Raw genomic sequence first — 24,407 nt, 5'->3', positions numbered from 1 at the left:
TTTGCGATCTCGCTACTGGAGAGATGTCGCTAATGGGGATTTGCGATGGCGCAAAATAGAGACGGAATATCTGGGTAATAGCGATTTATCGGCGATTTTATTTTCTCGCTATCGATTTTAGCGCCCGTGTGCGAATCGCTTTATTTTATCGCTAACTATGATGAATTCCGATCTGCGCCTTTCCATTTGCGATTCGCTGTGAATCGCAAGTTGAGAGTCGCAGATTCCTTTCTTCATGAATCAGGCTGTATATGCCCTAAGTGCTTGCTGGCTGCTGCAGACCTGGTGCATATGTTGTATACTTGTCCTAAGATATCTGAATTTTGGACATCGGTTGAGAATGTAATGAAATTAAAATTAGGGAGTATATTCTCTCTGGATCCTGCTCTAGTTCTGCTTGATGTTAATATTGCGAACACTCCACAAAAACCTATAATAACAATTATGCTATCATGTGCGAAACTCATAATCGCCCGCGCTTGGATTTCCCCTACACCCCCACATTTCATGGAAGGGTGGTCATTACTTAACAAGATTCACTGTATGGAATCTACTTTGGCTAAGATTAGAGGAAATAAGGCCTTGGTTAAATTCGATAAGATTTGGGGGTCTGTTATCTGTTAAAACGTATACTTATACAAAGTCCACTTAGAATATGAATATTGACTTATAATATTTGCCTGCAACACGAATTATATCTGATGTGTTTGGGTTTAATGAGAATTTATTTATTATGATATGTTAATCCTGTCCACGAACGGATCTTTACTATTGTTAACTTCTGGATATGTTTGTTTTTGATTATATTTCTTTCCTGTGATGCTAATAAAAACTATTTAAAAAAAAAAGGAAACCCACAAGGGCTCCTTCATATTCATGTCAGCCAACTAGCTGCTCAAACATAGTATAGCAAATATGTATTCAAGTGTCCTGCAAAGAAGAATGAGTGTGAGTAAGTAAATGTGGGTGCGAATGATTGAGTGCCTGAATGTAACTGAGCATGAGTAAAAGAGTGTATGTGGACGAAAGTGAGAGAAAGTGAGTGAGAATGAGTCACGTATAGTAAGTGAAACTGTAAGTTAGAATGAGGTAATCAGAGTAGGAAAAAGTGAGAGTGAGTGCGAGTGAGAATGTGATACCGAATGTTGAAGAGTGAGTGCAAGATAGAACAAGCATTGGCATAGCCAATAGGTCTTGCCTTTGGGACCTTATAAGTGTTTAGCCATGCAACAGTTGATGTTGTTGCACCAAGGATATTGTGCTGCATAACTAAATACGTATAAGGTCCGAAAAGTGAGACCTATTGCCTATGCCAATGCTTGTTGATATGGTTCCAGGCACTACAAAACAAAAAACATTTGCAAACATTTGTCGGCTTAAAAGTGATTTTCTCTTGAGCATCTTTGAACAAAATTGAATCAGGTCAGGTTTGAAGACATTATTACTTGTATTAAAATGTTTAATTAGTGTCCAGACTTCTTCTTTTGAGGATAGCCCAATTTACTGGAAATGGGTCAATTATGAGACATCACACTGACTGCATCGTCATATACACTTGGAAAGTGTCATTTAAGGGACATCTCAAAGGCTCAAAGGAAGGATCTTTTAAGAAACAGGTCACTGCTTACAACCAGCAACAGGAAAGAAAAGGTAATATAAAATAGATCACGCTGCTCGAGACAGCTTACCCCTTGTCTCAGGCCCTGGGTTTAAAGGGGCACCCACAGAGCACACCACCTGAAGAATGGGCATTTATGAGTCCATGAATAGCGACGCACTTAAAGCGCTATTAGCAGCGACGCACTTAAAGCGCTATCTGTGTAGACGTGCATTAATTTCCTTACTCATGCTTGTATTTCTTCATGCATGTATACGTTTTTTAGTTGTGTGCACCCACATATGGACATATTTAGGTATTTCTAAATTCGTGATGCACCTTATGTTTTCCAAGCTGCTTTGTGCAATTAACCAGGCACACTATATACATTAACATAAAATAACTCTCATGTTACCCAGTCCATTAGACACAGATCTACACACCCGCACTACTGGGCACTACACATTGAAAATAAACAATATTAAAAAACAGCAGATAAGACATTCAACATTTTCTGTTTATTTAAAAAAAAATGCACCAGGTATTTTATTTTCCCAACTTACTTGATGTTTGTGGAGTTCAACTTCAGAGGCAGTCCAGGCTCCTCTTGTAGGCCCCGGTACAGAGAAAAGAGCAGAGCTGTAAAGGAGGAACCGGGGACCTCTGGGCAGGCACGGAGAATAATTTCCAGGAGAGGCTGGTGGGGCTAGGTCAGCGTTTCCGTTCTGGCTGGAGAGCAGATTTACATCAAGTCACAAAGTACTCAGTGAAGCCCTTTTTAGGTCTCGCACCAGGCAATGCAGCGCGAAGCGCTGTCGCCAGCGAGACCTATTGTCGCTGACTTGGCTCTCAAGGGAGACAGGAGATTGGCACGCGCAGGCCGGACTGGGAATGTGAACGCGCCACGCCGTGCCCATCTCCTGTCCCCCTTCCGTCCTCGCAAGCCTCCTCTAATTTTGTTCTCTATGCGCACACGCGCTCAACTCGGGATGCCCTTAAGCCTAACAATGCACCCAGCCAAGATCTCACTCACTGGCTCGGTGTGCAGGTTCCTTGTCTGTCTCTTGACATGCTGCAGGGTCTCCTCACCACTCAGGAGCCCCGTATTGCTTCTGGTGCCATTCAGTCTGCCCTTTGATGGGACCCGGACTTCAGCATGAAGCCTGCAGGGTTCCGTACGTCCTCTTCGGCGGTTCCTTCCTGTTTCTTTGGCAGGCCCCGTCCACGTCCAAACAAAGGCTGCTTGACTTCCGTAGTGCGCCCTGCGATGTCGCCTCAGTTCTTCAGTTTGTTTTTAACACTGAGAGCTATGTCTAGATTCACAGGATGCTGAGTCAGGCCAGGATTCGAAGGAGGGAGTTTATTTTCCGCAGACAACCCAAGAGCAGAGGCACACGGATCTAAGAGAATACCTCATAGTACCACAATTTTCAGTCAGAGGAAGCAGCTGGCGGTGACATCACCACGGTACGCACCAGTGTGTGACGAGGGTTGGGCTGGTTGTTGTTAAAATGATTGTGGGAAGGATACGAGCCCGCAGTCTTTTCAGCGCCGCTCCCCCGAGAGACGTCCAAGGAGACCTTACTAAAGAGGGAAAGGGTGGGGCTTCCTGCAGAGCAGCTGCACCCCTCGACGCTTTGGGGCTGTGCCTGGAAGGAGGCATGCACAGTGGGAGGTGGGAAACGTATAGGCATTGCGCCCTCACATGAAGCGTGTGTCGTAATGCTGAAACAGTTGCAAACTGCGGACGTAACACAGTTAATTTCATATCTTCACGTACCACTGAGTCACATGTAGCTTGTCTGTCTGTGACAAGACAACATAAGGCCGTTGCCGAGAGCACACCCACTAGGAGAGCATTAAATTACATTAAACTTTTCAAATGAGGTCACAATTCTGAAGGGGTGGTGGGCAGATCGGCAGAATATAAAGGCACGCGTACACACACATGTGCGCACACACACACACACACTCTCCCCACCACCCCATCCGGCCACAAACCCCCCAACACTCCCATGCGAGGCTGATCTTGAATTTACCACATTAGTTGTATTGTGGAGTCTGTAATACACACGCATTTATGACACCTCAATCTAATGATACGTGCTATACAGTACGTTGCAAATATTATTTTGAGCTATGAAGCCCTTGGTAGCCTTTGATGATACATTTTTACTTGATGATCTTGCAAAAATGGGATGATCAGTGTCGATGCTATTGGGTGCATATGAGTCCTTCACCCCAGTGTAGACGTTAGAGAGGTACAACTGACTGGCCTGGTCCGTGCAAGTGATTGCAGGCACACTCGACGTGACCTCATTAAGGTCACAGCCACAGAACTAGGAAACACTGGAGTAGATGACCATTTCTGGATGGTCACTGCTGGACAACAAATATAGGTTGACTGTAAGATAATTAGGGTGTGTGGAAATATAGAGCTTTGTAAAAGATACTCTTATTTTCTGCATTAATTAGTATTTGGTCATTGCATACACCAGGCCTTGATTGAGGATTGCATTGCAGCTTACAGCACGAGTCTGTTCAGAACATTACCAAACCCACGAAAGAGAATAAATAATGAGTGAAGGAAAGCCAGAGACTCCAGTGAAACACATTTGGATTAATAAGAAAGAATGGTCTAAGGCAGCGGTTCGTAAACTTTTGACCTCTCTGGAACCCACCGAATCTACCCAGGCCTAAGCAATATCCACGCTGTGAACCACCATGACATACACAAAAATACAGAAATAGATATAAATCAAACAACAACAGAAATTATTACCTACGTATTTCTTTCACGTCATCCTTTTGTGATCAGTGTCTATCACATGTTCATGCGTGTTCACTCCCCGCATAAATTAGTGGCAATTAAAGCACCAGTATAAATGAACTCATACGTTTAAGGCGCATAATCACTGCATGTTCAGTGATGCTGCATTCCTAGTGCTAGTTTCCTTTACACTGTTCTGCGAGAGGCAGAAGTAAATAGACCAATAGTGCATATGCAGTACACACCTCTTATGACTATGTGCTCAGAAGAGAGGCCTATGTTACAAAAATATGCAACCAAAGCAGCTCTGCCCAAGCCAAAATAGCAACTGAGTGCGCGCAATTTACTACAGGTATTAATAAGTACCATTCAGATTACTTAAAGGTGGAATCATACATCGTCAGCCACCAATTACTGCATGTTCGCTGGGATCAGTGTCTTTCTCCTGTTCACCTACATTCACACCTCATTCATTAACAATATAATGCCAGGAGGGTACTGAAGAAGAAACACATGCAGGAGAACACTGAACACGAGTTCATGTTCAGAGGAGATCTAGGACGTGCGCAGCCCAAGACATTTAAAACAAGCATTTGCAATGCAATAGGTCTCGCATTTACGCGAGTTTAAGCTATTGGCCCTATCCCCCGGGTCTTGCAAATCTGCTACACAGTGTTCTGTCTTACTTTGCTTTCTTTTCTGTCATGTAGAGGATCCTGGGTAAATATAACAGTTTCTGTACAGCCAATACCTTTCAATCCGACCCCCAAACTGCTTACTGCCTGTTACCATAGTAACAGTTTATGGAACACTTAGGTGAGCACAGAGGTTAGAAGTTCACCACACTATGTTGCTACTCGAAACAGTTACTGTGCTAGAGTTTTAAAAGTTTTCCATATGAACCGTTAGTCGTGGAAGAAGTCAGTGGAAAATATAATAAAAATAATTGCGGGGGTTCGCTGTGGCCCCCACAGTGCCGGGGCTTCACTCATGTTGGGAGGGGGGTGCAGTAGGCTGTGTAAATTATATCGGGAAACCAACAATGCGGCTTATTGCGGCTTTTCTTTAATATAATGTAGAATAATGTTTATTTATTAGGCAGTGTTCACTTTTGTTACGGATAGAGTCACTTAGTTACAGGAAATGTATTAATATGTAGGACGGTGTGTTCTGTTTGTGTGCGTGGAACAAATTTACCGTTACATTGGCTAAGGTGTTCCAACAACAAGCTTAATGTTCATTGGGTGTGAACTATTGAAAGTAGAAGTGTTTTCTGCATTTCACTTCTGCTCCGGAGAGTAGCAAGGACATCTAATTGGCTTACATGTTGTAAGGAGGACTTTCCTGAGCTTTATGTTGGTTTGTTGCGTACTATTGAAAGTAGAAGTGTTGCCAGCCATCTGAATGGATGACATGCTCCAAGGAGGACTTTCCCAAGCTTAATGTTGATTGACTGTAAACTGTTCAAAGTAGAAGTGTTGTCAGCGATTTCTTCCCTCTTCGCGGAGTATTAGGGACATTTGATTGGGTAACGTTTTCCAAGCGGGACCTTACGAAGCTTAATGTTCATTGGCTATGAAGCAATAAAAGTAGAAGTTTTGGCAGTCATTCCTTCCTCCTCTGTGGAACAACATGGACATTTTATTGGCTAAAGTGTTTCGAGCACAGGTTTGCTCCTTATTGGGTGGGAATGGTTCACTGTTGTCAGTGATTTTGTGACGCACTTCCAAAGGAGTATGGGAAAAGAAAGTAGTAGAGGGGAGGTTAGGAACACTATTAACTCTGTACAGTGGTCACAAGGTGGTGGACAGGGATTATGAAGGTACATTTTTTTAATATGTTTTAAGGGCCATTTATATAATTGCCCTGTGCTGTACAAATCACGGCGGAAAAATGACAGTGTTTTGCGGTGTTTTTTTATCAAGTTTGCGGGTGGGATACTTCCCAGGAGCACTATTTACTTACATTGTGGTGTTTACTTTTCTGATGGGGCGGTGTGGTTGCGTAGCAAAAATTTCAGTCTAGGTTTGAAACTGTTTTTATTTAGAAAATACAAATAAACTTTCTTCAGAAACTGACGCTGTATATATGAAAGGGGTGACAATTAAAAATGCAATTTCAGAAAATATAATTTAAGCGTGGCCATACCCTCTTTTTTTCTGCTATAGTTTGTAAAAGTGTTGCCCTATATGCTTGATAATGTAAGAGGGCATCAGTTACTTTTAGATAAGTAGAATAGAAGTGCTACAACAAAAACTCCCGCAATAAATTATCTAAAGTCAGGAGAACAAGTAAAAAACAGTTAAATACAAGTGACTTCATATTACATAGAAATGCATGCATTATTATTTTTCAAATTAGTATTTTGTAGAATTCGAAGTGCTTAGAGGTTGCACACTGTTCCGCTAACAAATCACATACTCACTTAAGAATATATAGGATGGTACTATTATAATATAGAGAACTGGTCCTATATATTCTTTAGGGAGAAGGTGAATAGGAACTGCAAATGAGAAGAATAGAAATCAGAAAATAACATTCAGAAATGTAGGGTCTATCAAATATTTAAAGTAACAAAGTATGTATGAAAACTATATTTTTTATTCTGCAATTTCGTAAAATATGCTCCCTGAAAAAAATATCTGATCAAGTACATTCTAATGTTTCCTAATCTGTATTACAGATGGCGCCACACAATCTCCTATTCCTCTTCTGTAACAATAGGACAATCTATTACAATATAACAATTGATACAATTGTTACAGTAAAAGGAAAATAACATTATCTATTTAACAGAACATCCATAATGAAATACTTTAGAACGGTAATTATTTTCCTACGAATAAGGGGAAATTGCACGGAAGTGAGCGATTATGAAGAACATGCTCACATCTTCTGTGGAGAAATGGTGCTGAGAGGGTACCCAAAAAAACTCCTTCAACATTCATTTAAAAGGGCACGATTTACACCACGTGAATGTCTCCTCCAGGTTAAAAAGAAGCAAGAGTTAGATAGGCTGGTGTGTGTAACAACCTATGGACCAGATACACATAGAATGAGACAGGTGGTATTTAAAAACTGGCACCTCCTAGAGGATCTGGAATGTCCTTTTCCGCGACCTATCTTTGCTTACAAAAAGAACCAAAGTATAGGACAACAGATTGTCAGAGTAGATGTCTCAATACCAAAAGCCAAAAGTGATCTACTATCTCAATGGAACCTGAAACCAGTGGAGGGCCATCACAAATGTGGGAACTGCGTGCCTTGCCCCAATACCATTGAAGGGAACGAATTTAATCATCTAGGTCAGTGGTTCCCAAACTTTTGACTCCTGAGGACCCCCATTGAGTCACCACTGGAAGCCGGGGACCCCCCATCAATTTGTATGATTTAAATTTCAAATATTAAAACAGTAATTAGAAAAAAACCACACGTGTGCACACAAAACAAATACTCGAATTACTAAGGATTTTGGGGGCAGATGTACGACCATTTCATTTAGCGCCTCGCAATTGGCGACACAGTGCGAGTCGCTAAATGAAATGTACAACAGTGTGTTTAACACTGTTTGGGATTCCAAATGGGGTCGCAAATTGCGAGGCTTATTTATATTACTGAGCCTCTCGCAGTTTGCGAGCCCATTGGGAATGCCAGCCCTCCCAGGGATGGTGGCCTGCTGGGCTTAGCAGACCACAGTGTCTGGGACTGCTTTTAAATAGAGCAGCTTTTTTTTTTAAATGCAGCCCGTTTTCATGCATTTAAAAAAAAGAAAACAAAACGTTTTTGCTTCATTTTTTAGGGCAGGCAGTGGTCCTGGGACCACTCCCTGCCCTTAAAAAATAATTTTGCATGCATTTGCAAAGGGGTAGAGGTCCCCTGGGGACCCCTTCACATTTGCGAATGCATTACCATCTACTTGAAGTAGGTGGTAATAGCGAGTATTTTGCGAACGCAATTCCGGTCGCAAAACATTTGTACATGGTTTTGAGACTCGCTATTTGGAAGGGAATGCCCCTTCCAAATAGCAAGTCGCAAAACCTATTTAGCGAGTCGCAAAAAAATTGAGACTCGCGAAATAGGCTATGTACATGGCCCAATAGGTTTTTGCATGCGCAAACAGGTTCGCGAACCCGTTTGCGCATATGAAAACGGGTCGTACATCTGGCCCTTAGTATTTTATATTGAAGGAATTTGCAAAGCAGGAAAAAAATTAAAGGTTGGTGCTGCATCTCCGTGACTAACTTTTCAATTGTTGGTTTTATTTCGCAGTACGGGTCTTTTTAGCAGCATCAGGTTAATGAATGACTGGGAAACAAACATAAGTAACTAACTGGTACCACTCAGTTTGCAAGAAGCTCTTTGATGACAGTTTATAGGTCCCTCTGCTAGATTACGATTGTCACTTATGAAGTGCACAGTAACAAAAGAATCTCTGTGATGGCAGTAACCACGGACCTATGCACATAAAATACTGCTTCTTAAAATGCATGTTACACGTTCTTTGCAGTAGGCATGTTAACCCTCTGTGCTACATTAGTTAAGTCAAAGCTGCCAGTGAACAAAACTCTCGTCTCTCTCCAGCAGGTACATTAATCCCTGCCATTATCTTGAGACTTTTATTGTTGCTCAAAAGCTGCTAATTTTACAAGAAAGTTGCTGTGCTTTTAAAACTGCTGCCTACGGACCCCCTGGGAATGTGTCACGGACCCCTGGGGGTCCGGGGACCCCAGTTTGGGAAACACTGATCTAGGTGTTAAGTCGAAACATTTGGGTTTTTCAAATTGTAAAACAAAAAATGTAGTCTACGTGATAATATGTCCATGTATGAAGATCTGCATAGGAAAGACCAACCAGCAAATAAATATGAGGATTACCCAACACAGGTCCCGCATTAAGAAGAAAGTCATGACAGCCCCAATGGTTGAACATTTTGTTGAAAAAGCACATGGTGAAAATGACTTCAAATGGTCAATTTTATTCACTATGAATCAAACAAAGCGTTGTTGCAAAAGGAAGCATACCTAATTTTGAAATTTAACAGTATGCAGACAGGACCTAATAGTTTGTCAGAAATATCTAGATTGTAAAATACAGTTTTGCACCTCCGTGTTCTTAAATGTTTATTAAAATACATTTTGGGGGTTGATGTACATATAACTAAACCTTGATAAAAATAACATAAGGAGCAGTTCCATTACACGCCATGTTTTCCTGTTAACATCGCTACACTCGGACACTATGTGTCCCACAATCCTCTATGGTAGTAAGAGGAGGTAAATTCACTGTTTCCAAGATGGCCGCGGCTGCGGTCGAGCGAAATTCATACTGCCCTGTAGTTGGAGCGAGAGGTAATGTGTCATTTCATCCACCTTACCCCCCTTTTTTTGACGTCGTGAATAATAGTTAAGGTTGCGCTTATCCTCATTATTGAGCTAAACAAATATTGTTGCGTCCTAGGAATTGTGCGAGACTGACACCGAGCCGGCCACCGCATTGGTTATCAGTTGAGAATTACGATCAGGTACGCATTTTACAATATGTGCGGGACAAAGTGTCTAATCGTTTAGGACCCTGTTTGTATATGGCTACAAATGTATCCCTTCTTTGTTTCCCTCGCCAGCTTTATTTACAGAAGCTGCAGGGATAACAAAGTAACATTCAATTGAGAAGCTCATGAAAAGGATTAATGTCAACTTTGCACATCATTGAAAAGGTATGTGACACGCGCAGCGTCTCGCAAATTAGTAAATTTCGAGTTGGCAATTTGTGTGGTCCTAAAAGGTTTCATTTTTTGGTAGAGTACGACCTGAAATAAAGACTGGCACCACATTTTTCCCCAAAAAGAGACCTCGACTTGTTAAACAGAGGTACGATTCAGTTCTCTTTCAGTGCTTCATGTTAAATGTTACACAATTAGTTTTTACATACACATTAAATATTCTTCCTTTGTCGGGAATCATTATCCCTAATGAATATAGCGAACCATCATCCCCAAAATATGGACTGAGACATTGTAATCTGAGCCTCCTTTCAAAATCAAAAGGCCCTGTTTGCCTAATTCATACAGGTACATAAATACACTTTTAAACTACAGCAGTGTAATGTTAGATAGAGAAGAATCTCCAAGTGTGTAAATAAAACGTTATTGTTTTTTTACATCTTATATAGAAAAGTGACAATGCCCTGATGAGAATCCGGGAACTGGTTTTCCCTGGATTTGAAACGCGTCAGCACATCTGAAGGAGCGAACAACGTCATTAATAGTGTAAACTAGCATTTGCTAGTTTCAAAATTGGTTTCTTTTTGGTGACTTTGCTCCTTTTTTTGACTTTGTCTTTTATTTTTGGATATAGATTCACTCATTAGAATGCAAATGCATAAACATACATTGTTTGTTTGTATAAAGTATTGTTTTTAGGATGTATGATGTTTTTTTTCTTTAGTAATTATGTGGAATGTAAATAAGTGTTTGTAAATTGTATTGTATATTAGTGTAAATGTAAAGAATGTATAGTTTTTTCTTTTCATGCACAAATGTGAAAAAGAGAGTATAAAAAGAACTATACATTTGAAGGGTACAAATAAAAGTACCGGGTCAACCTAAAGGAATTTGTGTTTGATCTATAAGTTGATATTTTGAAATCGAGATTGGTTTAGGCAATTTTTGCGTTTTTTGATACAATAAGGCCCAGCCTACTCTATGCCCCAGGGCCTAACTCCTTAGCTTTCCAAAATGATAATGTAAGAGGGCATCAGTTACTTTTAGATCAGTAGAATAGAAGCGCTGCAACAAACACTCCCGCAATACATTATCTAAGGTCAGGAGAACAAGTAAAAAACAGTTAAATACAAGTGACTTCATATTACATAGAAATGTATGCATTATTATTTTTCAAATTTGTATTTTGTAGAATTCGTAGTGCACACTGTTCCGCTAACAAATCACATACTCACTTAAGAATATACAGGATGGTACTATTATAATATAGAGAACTGCTCCTATATATTCTTTAGGGAGAAGGTGAATAGGAACCGCAAATGAGAAGAATAGAAATTAGAAAATAACATTCAGAAATGTAGGGTTTATCAAATATTTAAAGTAACAAAGTATGTATGAAAGCTAGATTTTTTATTCTGCAATTTCGTAAAATATGCTCCCTGAAAAAACATATCTGATAAAGTCCGTTCTAATGTTTCCTAATCAGTATTACAGATGGCGCCAAAAAATATCCTATTCATCTTCTGAAACAATAGGACAATCTATTACAATATAACGATTGATACAATTGTTACAGTAAAAGAAAAGGAAAATAAAGTTATCTATTTAACAGAACATCCATAATGAAATACATTCGAGCGGTAATTATTTTCTGTGCTTCTTTTCTCCGGGAGGTCAAAAAGTTTGATCTTCGTTGCAACGGGTCATAAACTCCTCTGAGATCATGACTGTGAAAATTATAATATTTACATTCACAGTATATGATCAAAATGGGGGCACTGACTAAAAACTAGAAGCTGGTGACGTTGCTTATATGGCTTTACTCTTTGTGAAGATGGGTTATGAAGTCCACTGAGATTAGCATAACTATAATATATATATTAACAGTATATAATCCCTAGGGGAAAACATACTAACAACTGGAAGGTGGTGACGTTGATTGTAAATGTTTAGGGTCTGCACCGACGGGTCACCAACACCTCTGAAGCGAAGTACAGTGTCAATATTATAATATAGAAAGTCACAATATATAGGCTGAAAGGAGCCAGAAAAGGAGCAATGTTTGTTGTGATCTATCTGTTTCTGAAAACAAGCTGCTGACGTTACAGATAAAAAGGGAAAAATATGCAATAACACTTTTTTCTAGATATAAATGTTTAAATATTGACAAATAGCCACAAATCATAACTATCTACTATGCCATAATGAAACAACTTACAACTCTGGAATATGTTTGATGACGCAAAACAAGAATCTGATGCTAGAAAAGGGAACCTGCATCACATATTGGCGACGCAGTAATAACTCGCGAAAACAAAACTAATTGCACAATTGGTGTAGTTTATATAGTTTTTGGTTGTTTAGTAGTCTATGGAAGGAAGATTTGGCTCCACCTGTGTAGATGTCACGTTTTACAGTTTACACGTGCTCACGTTTTAACTGTTTTACTTGTGCACGTATTGGGAAAATTTACAAAATGTGAAGCTGTAAAGGTTTCGATTTCCATAGTAACACGTAAAAGGTCCACATTATCTACATACGTTGGAGAGTTTAAAAAGTGTTACCCGGTAAACTGTGTCCTTTGCATTGTCATGATTAAAAACATCTAAATAGAAGATATAAAAAAATATTGTTTACAATAGAAGAAAAAAAGAACGTATTAATATTTGTTATCACTATGCTTTTTAATAAAAAAAATGCAGCATTTGTAAAGCGTAAAGCTACCCCCGGAAAGGTGTGCCAGCGTTTGGGGCGTTGGGAAGAATAAGCAAGGTGTTACCTACAGTGAGATAGTGGTGGGCTAAGATGCTGGTGGACTTTGCAATCGAACTGTGAACGCTGTTCTTGAAAGTCAGGTATTATAGGTGTTGCGTCATAATTTTATCACACTTATATGTTAATTACTTCTAATTACGTTGAAAATGTTTTTAAATTATAAGTCAAACAGGCACCAGCGATGACAGCACAGAGTTGGCACAGATGCGCAGTACACTACAGACCATGGAGCCGATGCAGGCTGGAAGTATGGCTGTCATGGCTGAACACCAGCGAGATGTTGCTGGGATCTTCCATGCCTTGCAGTTCCTCATTTTGCAATTGCTGCCACTGAGCCTGTCCCAGATAACTGCTGCGGGAACTTCGACACACACATCTCCGACCCCTAATTTGTCAGTAGCAGACAGTGATGCAGCCCTATCACTTTTGCACCCTCATGTGTCAGTGGCACACAGTGATGCAGCCTTAACAGCACCACACACACCTGACACACCGGACACAGAAGACGTATCAGAGGAGTAAGATGTGGATGGTAATGACTGTGTGGGGAAGGAAGTAGTAGCATCCATCCCCACCATATGGCCTGTCCCTGCCTGGTGCAGCCCTATGCATCATGCCCTGGGACAACACCTCCTACTGTCCCCCATAACACTCTGCAACATGAGCCTGGACCACGACATGGACTGCCACTTCCAATGCACTTTTCATTCCCCAAATGACTCTGGTTGGCCCACCACTGGGATACGATGTAATGTGGGCTTGGCATGGCCATGTACAGCTCCAGCCTTCCCCAGAATATGAATAAAACATTCAAAATCACACAGATGTGTCATGTCTAAGTCCATTCAAGTATAAAAGTATGGACGGATGTAGGGACATTGTTTGCACAAGAAGGTATACCCTGGTAAATGACATCAATGCGCATGTTTGACCCTGAGATGACTGTGAAGGTGTGAACTAGCTGTGGCCTCATTGCACATGAACAATAATCTCGCAATCCCCAACGTAGGCACACGTCCATGTATTAAATAGGGCTGTATGTAGATATGACAAAATCGGTAGCAGACCAGTAGTGGTGTCCTCCATCACATGTGACAACAGATCGTCTCGTCGCATACCTACTCACACACATCTGTGTGGACACAGTCTGTTTTGATGTATGAAATTGCTCTACATGGCCAGAAGTTGGACACCATACTCACATTGCTGAAGGCACGTAAGTACACAGTTCTGCCAGCCACTATCCCAAACACAATGTCTGGCTCACAGAGGAGGAGCTATCAAAAGGGACCCACCCCCATTGTACAGGCATCAGTAAGTCCCTCCCTGTGTACGGACAATGCTCATTGAGGCACACGATTTGTCACTCTAATCAACACTCATCACAGTTGAGCACTAGTGAAGTTGCGTAGACTTTATTAGCATGTGTGTGTCAGTGGGCAAGGCAAGGGCCAAAACATGCCGGGAAATGCTTAAGCCACTTACACACACAGCATGGGAACATGTCGCGGTGCAAGAATTGGGGAGGCAAAAATTTGCACAAATCATTACGGATGGCAACATGCTCAGTCCACATTGCCTTGCTGGATGAGTCATGTGATGTTTGGCGATGGCTCATTGCTCCGTGTCACGGGACACGACTCACAGCCCATGGGATCGGCATAGTGCTGTACCAATGGACTGCGCCGACCGTCTGCTCTGCTGACAGTGAGCAGGTGAAAGGGCCCTACACGGTAACATGTGGTACAACATTGCCATGTGTGTACTCTCCCCCCGGCAGTATGTCCGAATTGGGAACGGTGCCAAACGACGCTGTGCAGTTCCACCAATGGGACTGCATTACCTTGCACAGGTGTGTGTACACACGCATAGTTCCACACACATGCATTCTGAGCCCAGGCGAAGGCAGACATGTCCACTGTTGTGGTGGGATATGTGAGCATTCCCCAAGGTGCAACAAGGTGTGGGGACCTGTGCTATGGGTGACAATCAGGTGTGGCTGCAGGGACGTAGTTACTAGTCCATGAATGCGAGCGCAGCTTCATGGGTAATCTGTTCCAGGAGTACGTAGTTGTCGAGTTCAAGGAACACCAAGGAGAGCCACTCCATTAACTGGTCAAGACAGATGTGCTTCGTCCACGCTGTTTCACCAATCCGCAAGAGAGACCAATAAGAGAGTGCCTCGATGTGGTCACTGCACACAAGGAGTTGTGCAATCTCCCATGCACAACTGCCAGCACATACGCCAAAGATCAAGGCATCCCATGCACGGGTTTCCCGGTGACAATCTTGTTCGTGGGCCAACAGCGGGTGCACAGTCAAGTCATAATCCATTTCAGCTTCCGTTGTGTTGGATAGGCAGACGTCCATGGACCATGCGAATGTGCATGATCGCCAGTGGAACCAGGGCTGGACGCAGGTGACGTAGGCAGGACGGAAATCTAGACTGTAACTGATTCGCAACACTGCCATTGGCAGTGATCCCCACAGATGCAGCATTCGTGCATGGTACAGTTCCACGTGACAGGGGTTGTGCATGCACCTGGGATTGCCTGCCATTGCGTTTGGTGGTCTCGTGGCACCGGTAATCCTCAGACAGGCGGCTGTTCGGTGGACGATATGCCACAGCTCTGGGCAATGAGTCGTATGTGTGTACACCGTTTGGATGTATGTGTTGTTTTTTACCACTGTGTCAAGGGCATCCCTTGCAGGTGTAGCTTGAGCAGGGGCAAGTGTGTGTGCGTGGGGTGTGGACACGTTGGTCTTTCAATAGCATAGTTCTTGGAGTGGGAGGTGTCCGAGGCTGGTATGGTATCTCACGCAGGGTGTGCCAGCTGCATTCAGGACCAAGGTTGTGGTTTGGTTGTCCTTCCGCCTTGTGTATTGAGACAAAAGAGCTTTCATACCTAATTTTGGTCTGACTTCTGCTTGCATTTCTTAAACGTGATGTGGCCTTCGTGCTGACTTTGATGCCAGGCCTTAGATTTGGGGTGCTCATGAAGTGGCATGTATGAATGAGCCAAGGGCCCGATTGGCCTTGCGCTCCTTGTTCAGTCTCTCTCTTTCTCTCTCTTTTTCTCTCTCTCTCTGTCCTTTGAGGAATGCCTGACACACCTTCTTATCTTGGATATTGTCTTGCAGGCTGTGACTCACAGAATGTCCAGGAATGCCCCTCCATGACTCTTCCAAATAGTTGATTTGAGACAAATGTTATTGTGATCTTTTGGTTGGACTTTCAATGGTAAATGAATGAATCAGATTTTCTGTACTCACATGTATGTTGATTGTTGTAAATGTGCAACATCAGGCGAATGCTTATGTTCATGATTTTGTGATGTTGATGTGCAAAATCTTTGTCAGGGGGAGGTGCCCGGGGTAGGGCCCAGGGGGGTGGGGGGTGGGGTTGGTCCTTGGGATGGTGGTGGTGGGTGTTGTGGCCCTCTTGGGTGTCCGCACTGCATGATCTTTGGCTCCACTGCATCTGTCGTTCTTCAGGTGTGGCTCTGGGCTGGGCTCCCTTTTCTGGTGCAGGTTGTAGTCTGACTTTACACCAGGTCAGAGCAGGTGTTAGTTTCCTGCTGCCAACACGCCTTAACGCTTGTTTTGGGATCTTATCGCTGACCTGGCTGGTCATTGAGAATGTTGTGACGTGGTGTTGTCACAGCTTTTTGCACGGGAATGCCTACTCTGCATCTCATTGGTGATAGTTGCCGGGGTCATCTGTGGTGATGTTTTTTGCGGCTGCTATCACAGGTAAACTGGTGATATGGGCTGTAATTTGATCGTGACATTGGCTGCAATAAAGTACCGATAACTCAGCGATAGTTCCTTGAGAATATGCCCGTTAATGTTGCAGGAATGGTTTGAACTTTGCAAATGGTCTTAGTGCAGCTCCAAGGCAAGAGTTCTTGGATGAACACTGCTTTAGGATGCACCCTTAAACCAATTTACTGTAATATTACACACCTTGGTTGTTCAAGTGTGTCTCTGGGATTTGTGTCTTGGAGGAATCTCCACAGTATATATTTGGGTGTTTGATAGTGCCTCCAGGATTTCGTCTCTGTCAATTTAGGTTTACTTCATGTAAAATAATCTTTTTTTTTAGCCATCTATCCAAAGGTCATGCACTGAATGACCTCTAATTTGGGATGCAGATCCTTCTGAAATGGCAATTTTGTACAGCTATTTGTATTCTCACAGCGTGTACAACACATTCTGATTCTGTGCAGTGGCGTTAGCCACACAGCGTTTTCAGCACAACTTTGAAACTCACACAACAGCCAACACTGTCAAGTAACCTGAACAGGCCTCTAGGAAAAGTTGGTTGCCCCTTGGCAGGGACCTGAAGCTCCTCTATATAAATGCTAAAATATTGTACAGTATAGCCAGAAAGTTATATTGCATGCACAGATCAAGGTGTGAATTGAGGAGACGCATGTAATGTGTCGGTCTGAACATCCAGGGACCATATTTTCACAGGCAGTAATACAATGTATTTTTCAACAGTTATTTGAGAGGTTGTTAACTCGAACTGTTTAGATTAATATCTCTCATTAGATGCTTTGCTAACTTCCAAACCAACCTTAGTCACTTTTTATTCTAGAAGTCGTAATTTGAAGAAAACCTTTGTTGTGAACATATGTCATACATTTCAAGCTGCTGCAAGAGGGTGTTACAAATTCAAGCGTGTATGTTCTCTATTTCCTATTAATAATAAAAGATCAACCACAAAACTTTGGTAGCAAGGATAATCGTTTAATAAAAGATACATATACGTTTTTCTAATGTATTTTCAGACTACAGAAATATTCTCAGAACCTAAGTGGAAGCCAATGTCACTGAATAAATAAAAAAATAAAAAAATAATAGTGCAGAAATGTGTTGATGAAGACTCAAAGTGTGCATAATGCATGAAGATTTTTTAAAACGCTGCTAACTTTTCCATCCTCCATCCTCAAATTGTTAAACCAAATAACAGATGAAAATCCCACAACGTTTAGGTTTCGCAGGAAAAAAATTTGCAAAGTCTATCTTTTAGCAGAATTCTCCAGCAAAACTGTCAGAGAAGGAAACATCTCTGTAAAAAATATCTTTGCAGGCAGGAGAGTTTTATCCAGGCAAAGTTTTACAAACTGTTTTACTTTGTTAATTTAGAAAATATGTCCCATTCACAAAACTTTGCAAGTTGAATTATATTTTTTCCCACTTTCCAAAGCTCGACGGAAATCCTTATGTCACGAACTTACTGGCTTGATGTTTCGCTAAATGTTTATTGGTAACGTCGTCATGGCACTTATATTCCATCCAATGAGTGTTCAAAGAACATTACATCCTGCAATCAAAAATGTAATGCGTTATGAGTCATAAATCGAATTACATAAAACAATCAGCATGCTAATCCGTAACTGTTTGATATTCCGTTCCCATAGAGAGTCATTATATAACTTTTAAAATTAGAAAGGCCTGTTTATTGATTCCATGATTATATTCAGATACATTGCTTAGAATATGTGTCTCTATATTAATGTGTCTGAATATGAAGACAGCATTATTACCCTATTGTTACACATGCAAAATGTTCTTTGAATTTCTTCGTTTGATCCCCGGATACCTATCAGAATTAGCACTAATATTTTATCACATTTATCTCTGCAGTTGTTACAAATTATGTAGTTCCATTAAGGGTCTCATTTCCAATTATTTCATCAGTTTTTAAAAGAAAAATAGTTTGTTACTTGAAAATAAATACCACAATATGTAACTTGCTAAATTATGAATGCATACACACTGAGCAATATGAAACACAATTAAAAAACATCAGTCAATAACTTGAGTACAAGCTGATATCAGGTTAAGCCCACTTGAGGGTACTTCCCATGTGCTGCTTTGTGATGCTTCAGAAACATGTCAGATTCAGTCCCTAGAAGGCCTTTCGGGTTTGAATCACTTTCAGATGCATTCATGTATAAACAGTTTAAGCACAGCCTGATATTTGTTATGGCATTAGACACAGGGGCAGACAGGCCTTTTTTCAACTGGGCATTTTCCCAGTGGAACGGTTTTAAAAGCTGAGGGTCACACCTGGGGCCTCTGTTACTTTCCCATGGGAAAGTAAGTCATCAGTGGCTCCTCCAGCTATTGCAGAGAAGGGTCCCTCCCCGCCAGCAGCCTAAAGAATAAAGAAAAAGAAAACAATAATAAACCCGGGTTTATTATAATTTTATTTTGTTTAATGGCTGAGTCTTCGGGGGCGGGGCCAGGGAAATGACTGGCACTGAGGGGAGTGGTTGCACAATGTGCCTTCAGTGCACATGCAGGTTTGGCCAGTTGTCTCAGTACAGCCATATCGACAAGCGCACTGAAGCTGTCTCCAACCCGAGCTGCATTGCCAGGTTGGAGACTACAGCCACTGGCTCGCAGTTTCACTAGGAGAGCAAATTTAGGGCACTCAGGCCAGTCCTGACACTGCTCTCATGCTGCCAGCAGCATGAGAGCAGAGTCAGAATTGGCTGCAGGTTAGTCTGGAAGCCTGTGCCTGCAGTGGACTGAAGCTAGACAGGAGCAGAAGACTGGTGATGCGGCAGGTATGATTTTAAATTCTTTTTTTGCTTGTTTGTCCACTGTCCCAGGTCCCTCCTCACCCTTCCTGCCACTTAGCTCGGACACCGGCCGCTACTTAAGAGAGGGAGGAGCCAGAAGATAGAGACAAAGGGGCATTTGTACAAGAAAATTGTTGAAGCGCGAGCTGCGCCAAAATTGGCAGCGACGCACTCTGACATGTTCAAAACGCAGCAAAGCACTGTGTTTACAACAATATGGTGCTCCCCCATGTTTTTTCCTAGCGCTGGAACTATTATTAGCTGCCTAGTGCAAACGCAGGCACCCTTGCACCGTAGTGCAACGATGTTTGCTTTGCAGGGAATGATTGTGTATATGCAGGAAGGTGTCACTTTCTGCACATAAACAATCAATAATGGCAGATTATTACTTCTATGTGTGCTGCATTCTGCAGCACATATAGAAGTAGCAAAATAGCATTATATAATGATTACTTATGTGCAGGAAGGTACAACTTCCTGCACACAAACAATCATTAAAGGCATTTTGCTTTTTCCATGTGTGCTGCAGAGGAATATTTCTCCTTGTTGTGCCATTCTAACGCCTGCCATTGCATGGCACTAGTTGTTGGCACTGCTTCTGATTTCCACTCCCTTGTAAATTTGGGACAGTGTCAAAAAGCAATGGGTGTTGCAGTGGAACGCCCAGAGCAACACCCATTGAAGGCCCCTTTCCCACAGATACCTGTGTGAAAGGGTCCCATAGCTACAAAACAGTGTTAAGCCACAATACGTGGCTTAACGCCACTTTGTATATAATGTGCAGGGCATCGTGTGGAGAAGTGTGGCTCAGGGGTTAGAGGCAGCAGACCCGGAAGCTGAGATCGGTCCTGGACTAGGGTTCAATTCCCCGCCTCGGCGGGTCTTGGGCTAAAAATTCCACGGACTCGATAATTCTCGCCCCGGTGCCTCCTCGACTCACGGGTTCACACTCTGCGACTCTGGGCAATAGCTTGCTTAATCTCCACAACGGTCCCTCGTGGCGGGATGCCTGACTTTCACCTTGTGGATACCCTGCTATCTCACAGGGGAATACCAGGACGGGTTCCCTAAGCAAGCGCCGGGAAACCCACTGCGGGTAGCTGTGCACTATATAAGCTCAACTACATGGTGCCACCGGAACATCACATAAAGTGCTATTTTGGTGACATTATCCCCTTGTAAATATGCCCCAAGGAGACCTGAGAGAGAGAAAAGTGAGCAGAGAGAAGGACAGAGAGAGAGAATGCATGGCTGAGAAGAATCAAAGAAATACCCCAAACAAAGTCCCAGGTAATCCCGGGGTCATGAACCACAAATAACTTCTTTCCAAACACTGGTGTCTCCATGTGCTACACACAAGACGTTCAGTTTTAATCACGCTGTTTCCTCCAGAACTCATCTGGACAATAGATATGACAGAACCAAAAACCTTAGTTTCAGAGAAGAAGATATAGAAGAACCTCTCAGAAGGCCAGCTACACCCGACATCAGGAGTAGCATTAGTAACTCAGGACAACAATCCGAAAAATCACTAGACTGAAGAAATAACAGATCAGGACTGCACTACACGGAAAGGTGCGTTTAGAGCACCTCAGAGCGGGAAACATACCTTTAGGACTCCAAGTGAAAAACATACCAGTCATCTTTGTGGACATCCTAGAGTACCTTGGTAATTTCAGTCATATTGGAACTAAATGTTCACATGATTGGATGTTTCTATCAATTAAGACGGCTGAAAAATTAAGCATCAAACAATTAGAAATAATTAAAGAACTCAAAGAGGCATTGCTGTCATATGTGGCCATTGAAGACGCACAAGCACATTTGAACAAACTAGAGAAGGATAACGCTTCTTTCAAGAAAAAAAGAAAACATTTCAAAAAAGCAAATTTACAAAGAGACATTAGCAACTTCAATGTGAAGAGAGTCTATCCATACCTTGATAACGATTTCTACAAACAGCCCGAGATCACAAGTGTATTGAGACAGTTCCCAGGAAGGAGTAAAAAGAAATAATTTCCTTCTCAGACACCTTGTTGTACTCAGACAGTCCAAGTGACCCTGAGCCCTCAGCCAGTGCCATATTTAACCAACCAGGGCAATCATCTTCTATCCAGCCACCTATTTTACAAAGGGGCCGAGAATGTCCAAGGGGATGAAACAGTGTGAGACAATGGTACAATCAGAACCAATATGAAGGAGAAATGACCACGAGGAGGCACATGTGCAGGTGGCAGAGCCAGAATTGATTCTGATATGCAACCTTTTCAGGGCGGTCATTACACAAGTATGAGACAAAACTACTTAACAGGTTACTGTAATTTTTGTTACAACAACCCGCCCAGATTGTACACAGATCAGATTATAAATGCTGCAACTGTTCAGAAAAATGCAATTGTAGACCTTCCTCTCGGAACATGCACTCAAACCAGAGAACAATTTCTCTGACCTATGAGAAGCCATCAAGCTTTTATCCTCCCATGGCCAATATGCCAACTGAATTACAACCATGCGATAAAACGTATTGCAAGACATTGAAACAATGGAAAGGAAAAAGCAATATGCAAAATGGAATTTATCCAAAGTTGAACATAAAGCCATCATCAGACTCAAAAATGACCAAGATATAATCATTAAGCTGGCGCACAAAGGTGGAGGAATTGTAATTATGGACAGAAGCAAGTATGAAGTGGAGGTGGAACGCCAACTCAATAACAAGGATCATTATGAGAAAATCCAGGACAGTCCTGGCACTATGTTTGCTACAAAGATAATGGAACTAATTTCTTAAGGCAACAAGGGTGGATGGTTGTAGAAGAAAGAAGCAAAATATAAAAAAATGGCCATCCCAGAATGCCATTGATCTAGATTTTCCTTAAAATACACTAGTATCCCGTCAATCCACCAGGGAGACCTTCATTGGGGGGTTGATTCGCTTTTATAACGTCTGTGAAATATGTAGAAAACTATCTGAAACCTCTCATCTGTGCTATTCCAAGTTACCTTAGAGACACCATGCGGACAATTAACATCATTGAATGTATTGCCTTTGATGCTTCCTCTTATACATTTCTTACCCTTGATATTGTAAATCTCTACACAAACATCCCCCAGGACAGCGGCTGGAAGGCGCTAAAGGCTTTCCTTGAAAAAACAAATTTACCACATCAGGTTCCCACTGGCTTCTTGATATAACTAGCGGTAGCGTGTTTGAAAATGTTCAAATGTAACCAACAATTCTACCTACAAATCTAGGGGACGGTGATGGGTTGCCGCTTCACTTTTGAGATGGCCATTATGTTCAGGATGATGCATGAGGAAAAATGGATCTACAACAACAATCCCTACAGAGAGTAAATCCATATATGGAAACAATAAATCAACAATGGATTCATGATTTGGAGAGAACGAGATTGAAAAAAACACAGATTTCCTAAGATGGTGAAATGGCAGATGCCCTGATATTCACTTTTCTATGACTGTCAATAAACAAAACATCCATTTTTTGGACATCATTGTAAAACATGAAGACAACACAAAAATGCACAACATTGTACACCAAGAAGACGGACAGAAACACATTCCTTCATTATTCGAGCTTCCACCAAATAAATCTGCATATAATATACCATACTGCCAATTCTTGAGTATTAGAAGGAATTGCTACGGACGAGAGGATTACTTCATCAATGCATGGTATCCTATGAGTAAACTACAACAACGCAAATATTTCCAAAAATTACTCAAAAGACAATAAAACAAGCATGGTACACACACCGAGAAACACTTCTGGATCCAAAGGACCGCAACATCAGCAACTCCATGGTATGCATGACTACATTCTCTGGTGCCACCAATGCGGTAAAAAAGATTATAAGAACTATTTGGACAATTGTCAAAATTGTTGAAAAATTGAAAGCTATTACTTTATTTGCTTTTAAAAGGAACAAAAATCTATGGGATAATTTGGTGGGATCGAATACTGCCTGCAAGATGGAAATAGTGTCCAATGTTTGATTTACCTCCTATAAGAGGACACCACAAATGTGGCCATTGTATGTCCTGTGAAACTGCAATTGGAAGGGAAGAATTCCTCTATCAAGGTACAACAATCAAGCATTCTGAATTTACAAACTGCAATACAACAAACGTGGTATACTGTGTGATATGTCCATGTGACTTGGCATATGTGGGAAAAACATCACTGGCGATTATAAAAAGAATCACACAAAACAGCTCACACCTAAAATGCAAAGTACAAAATGCCCCAATTGTTCAACATTTCATACAAATGAACCATGAAGTTTCCAAGATCAAATGGACAGTATTAATGCATTTGAAAGGCCAGAATATTGATTCCATCCTTTCCAGCGATGAGGCCAATTTGATTCTCCGCCTCTCTACTGCCTCCCACGGGTTAAATGAAATCAATGAGATGACCCATTTCCTGCTGTAAATCCTTGTTGCGAGCAAATAGTTGTAATGAATACTCAACCTCCTTGTTGAGTTAAAGTGAGCTTCTTTATTAAAATGCACCAACACAGGCTCCGTGGAATTCAGAGTGCAACAAATGCCTCCACTCAGCCGGCCACCAGCTGTCAACTGTCAACATTCTAGTGGTGACAGCTGGTGTTGTAGGGAGCAGTGGTACGGTGTTCGTAAGCAGACACAAGACAATCATAACACATCTTCCTCCTTAAGGAGAGAGAGAGAGAAATAGAGAGAGAGAGAGAGAGAGAGAGAGAGAGAGAGAGAGAGAGAGAGACAGACAGAGCGAGAGAGAGAAAAAAGAAAGAAAGTAAGAAAGAAAGAAGCATAGGAAGGAGGATGAAAGGAGAAAGCAACGATTATGCATAAAGCATAACAGGAAAATAACTGGTGAGAGTTTCACACAATGTATTACTCACAAATATAGTCTGACAGTTTCACAGGTAGTAATAACCACCT

General features: G+C 41.7%; 1 protein-coding gene across 2 annotated transcripts in view; it reads right to left on the bottom strand.

The window, feature by feature from the left end:
* Window positions 1–17,601: 17,601 nt before the first annotated feature.
* The window catches only part of LOC144791737 (phospholipid scramblase family member 5-like), a 217,144-nt gene continuing 210,338 nt past the window's right edge, over window positions 17,602–24,407 (bottom strand). For both annotated transcript variants that reach the window (XM_078666506.1, XM_078666505.1), the window contains exon 7: window positions 17,602–18,193. In XM_078666506.1, the coding sequence (XP_078522632.1) occupies window positions 18,155–18,193 (39 nt within the window). In that variant the 3' untranslated portion in view covers window positions 17,602–18,154. The remainder of the gene's footprint in view (window positions 18,194–24,407) is intronic.

Source organism: Lissotriton helveticus, chromosome 11 (assembly GCF_964261635.1).
Source record: "Lissotriton helveticus chromosome 11, aLisHel1.1, whole genome shotgun sequence".
Lineage (NCBI taxonomy): Eukaryota > Metazoa > Chordata > Amphibia > Caudata > Salamandridae > Lissotriton > Lissotriton helveticus.
The sequence above is the reverse complement of the archived record's forward strand: the minus strand, read 5'-3'. Positions and strand labels throughout refer to the sequence as shown.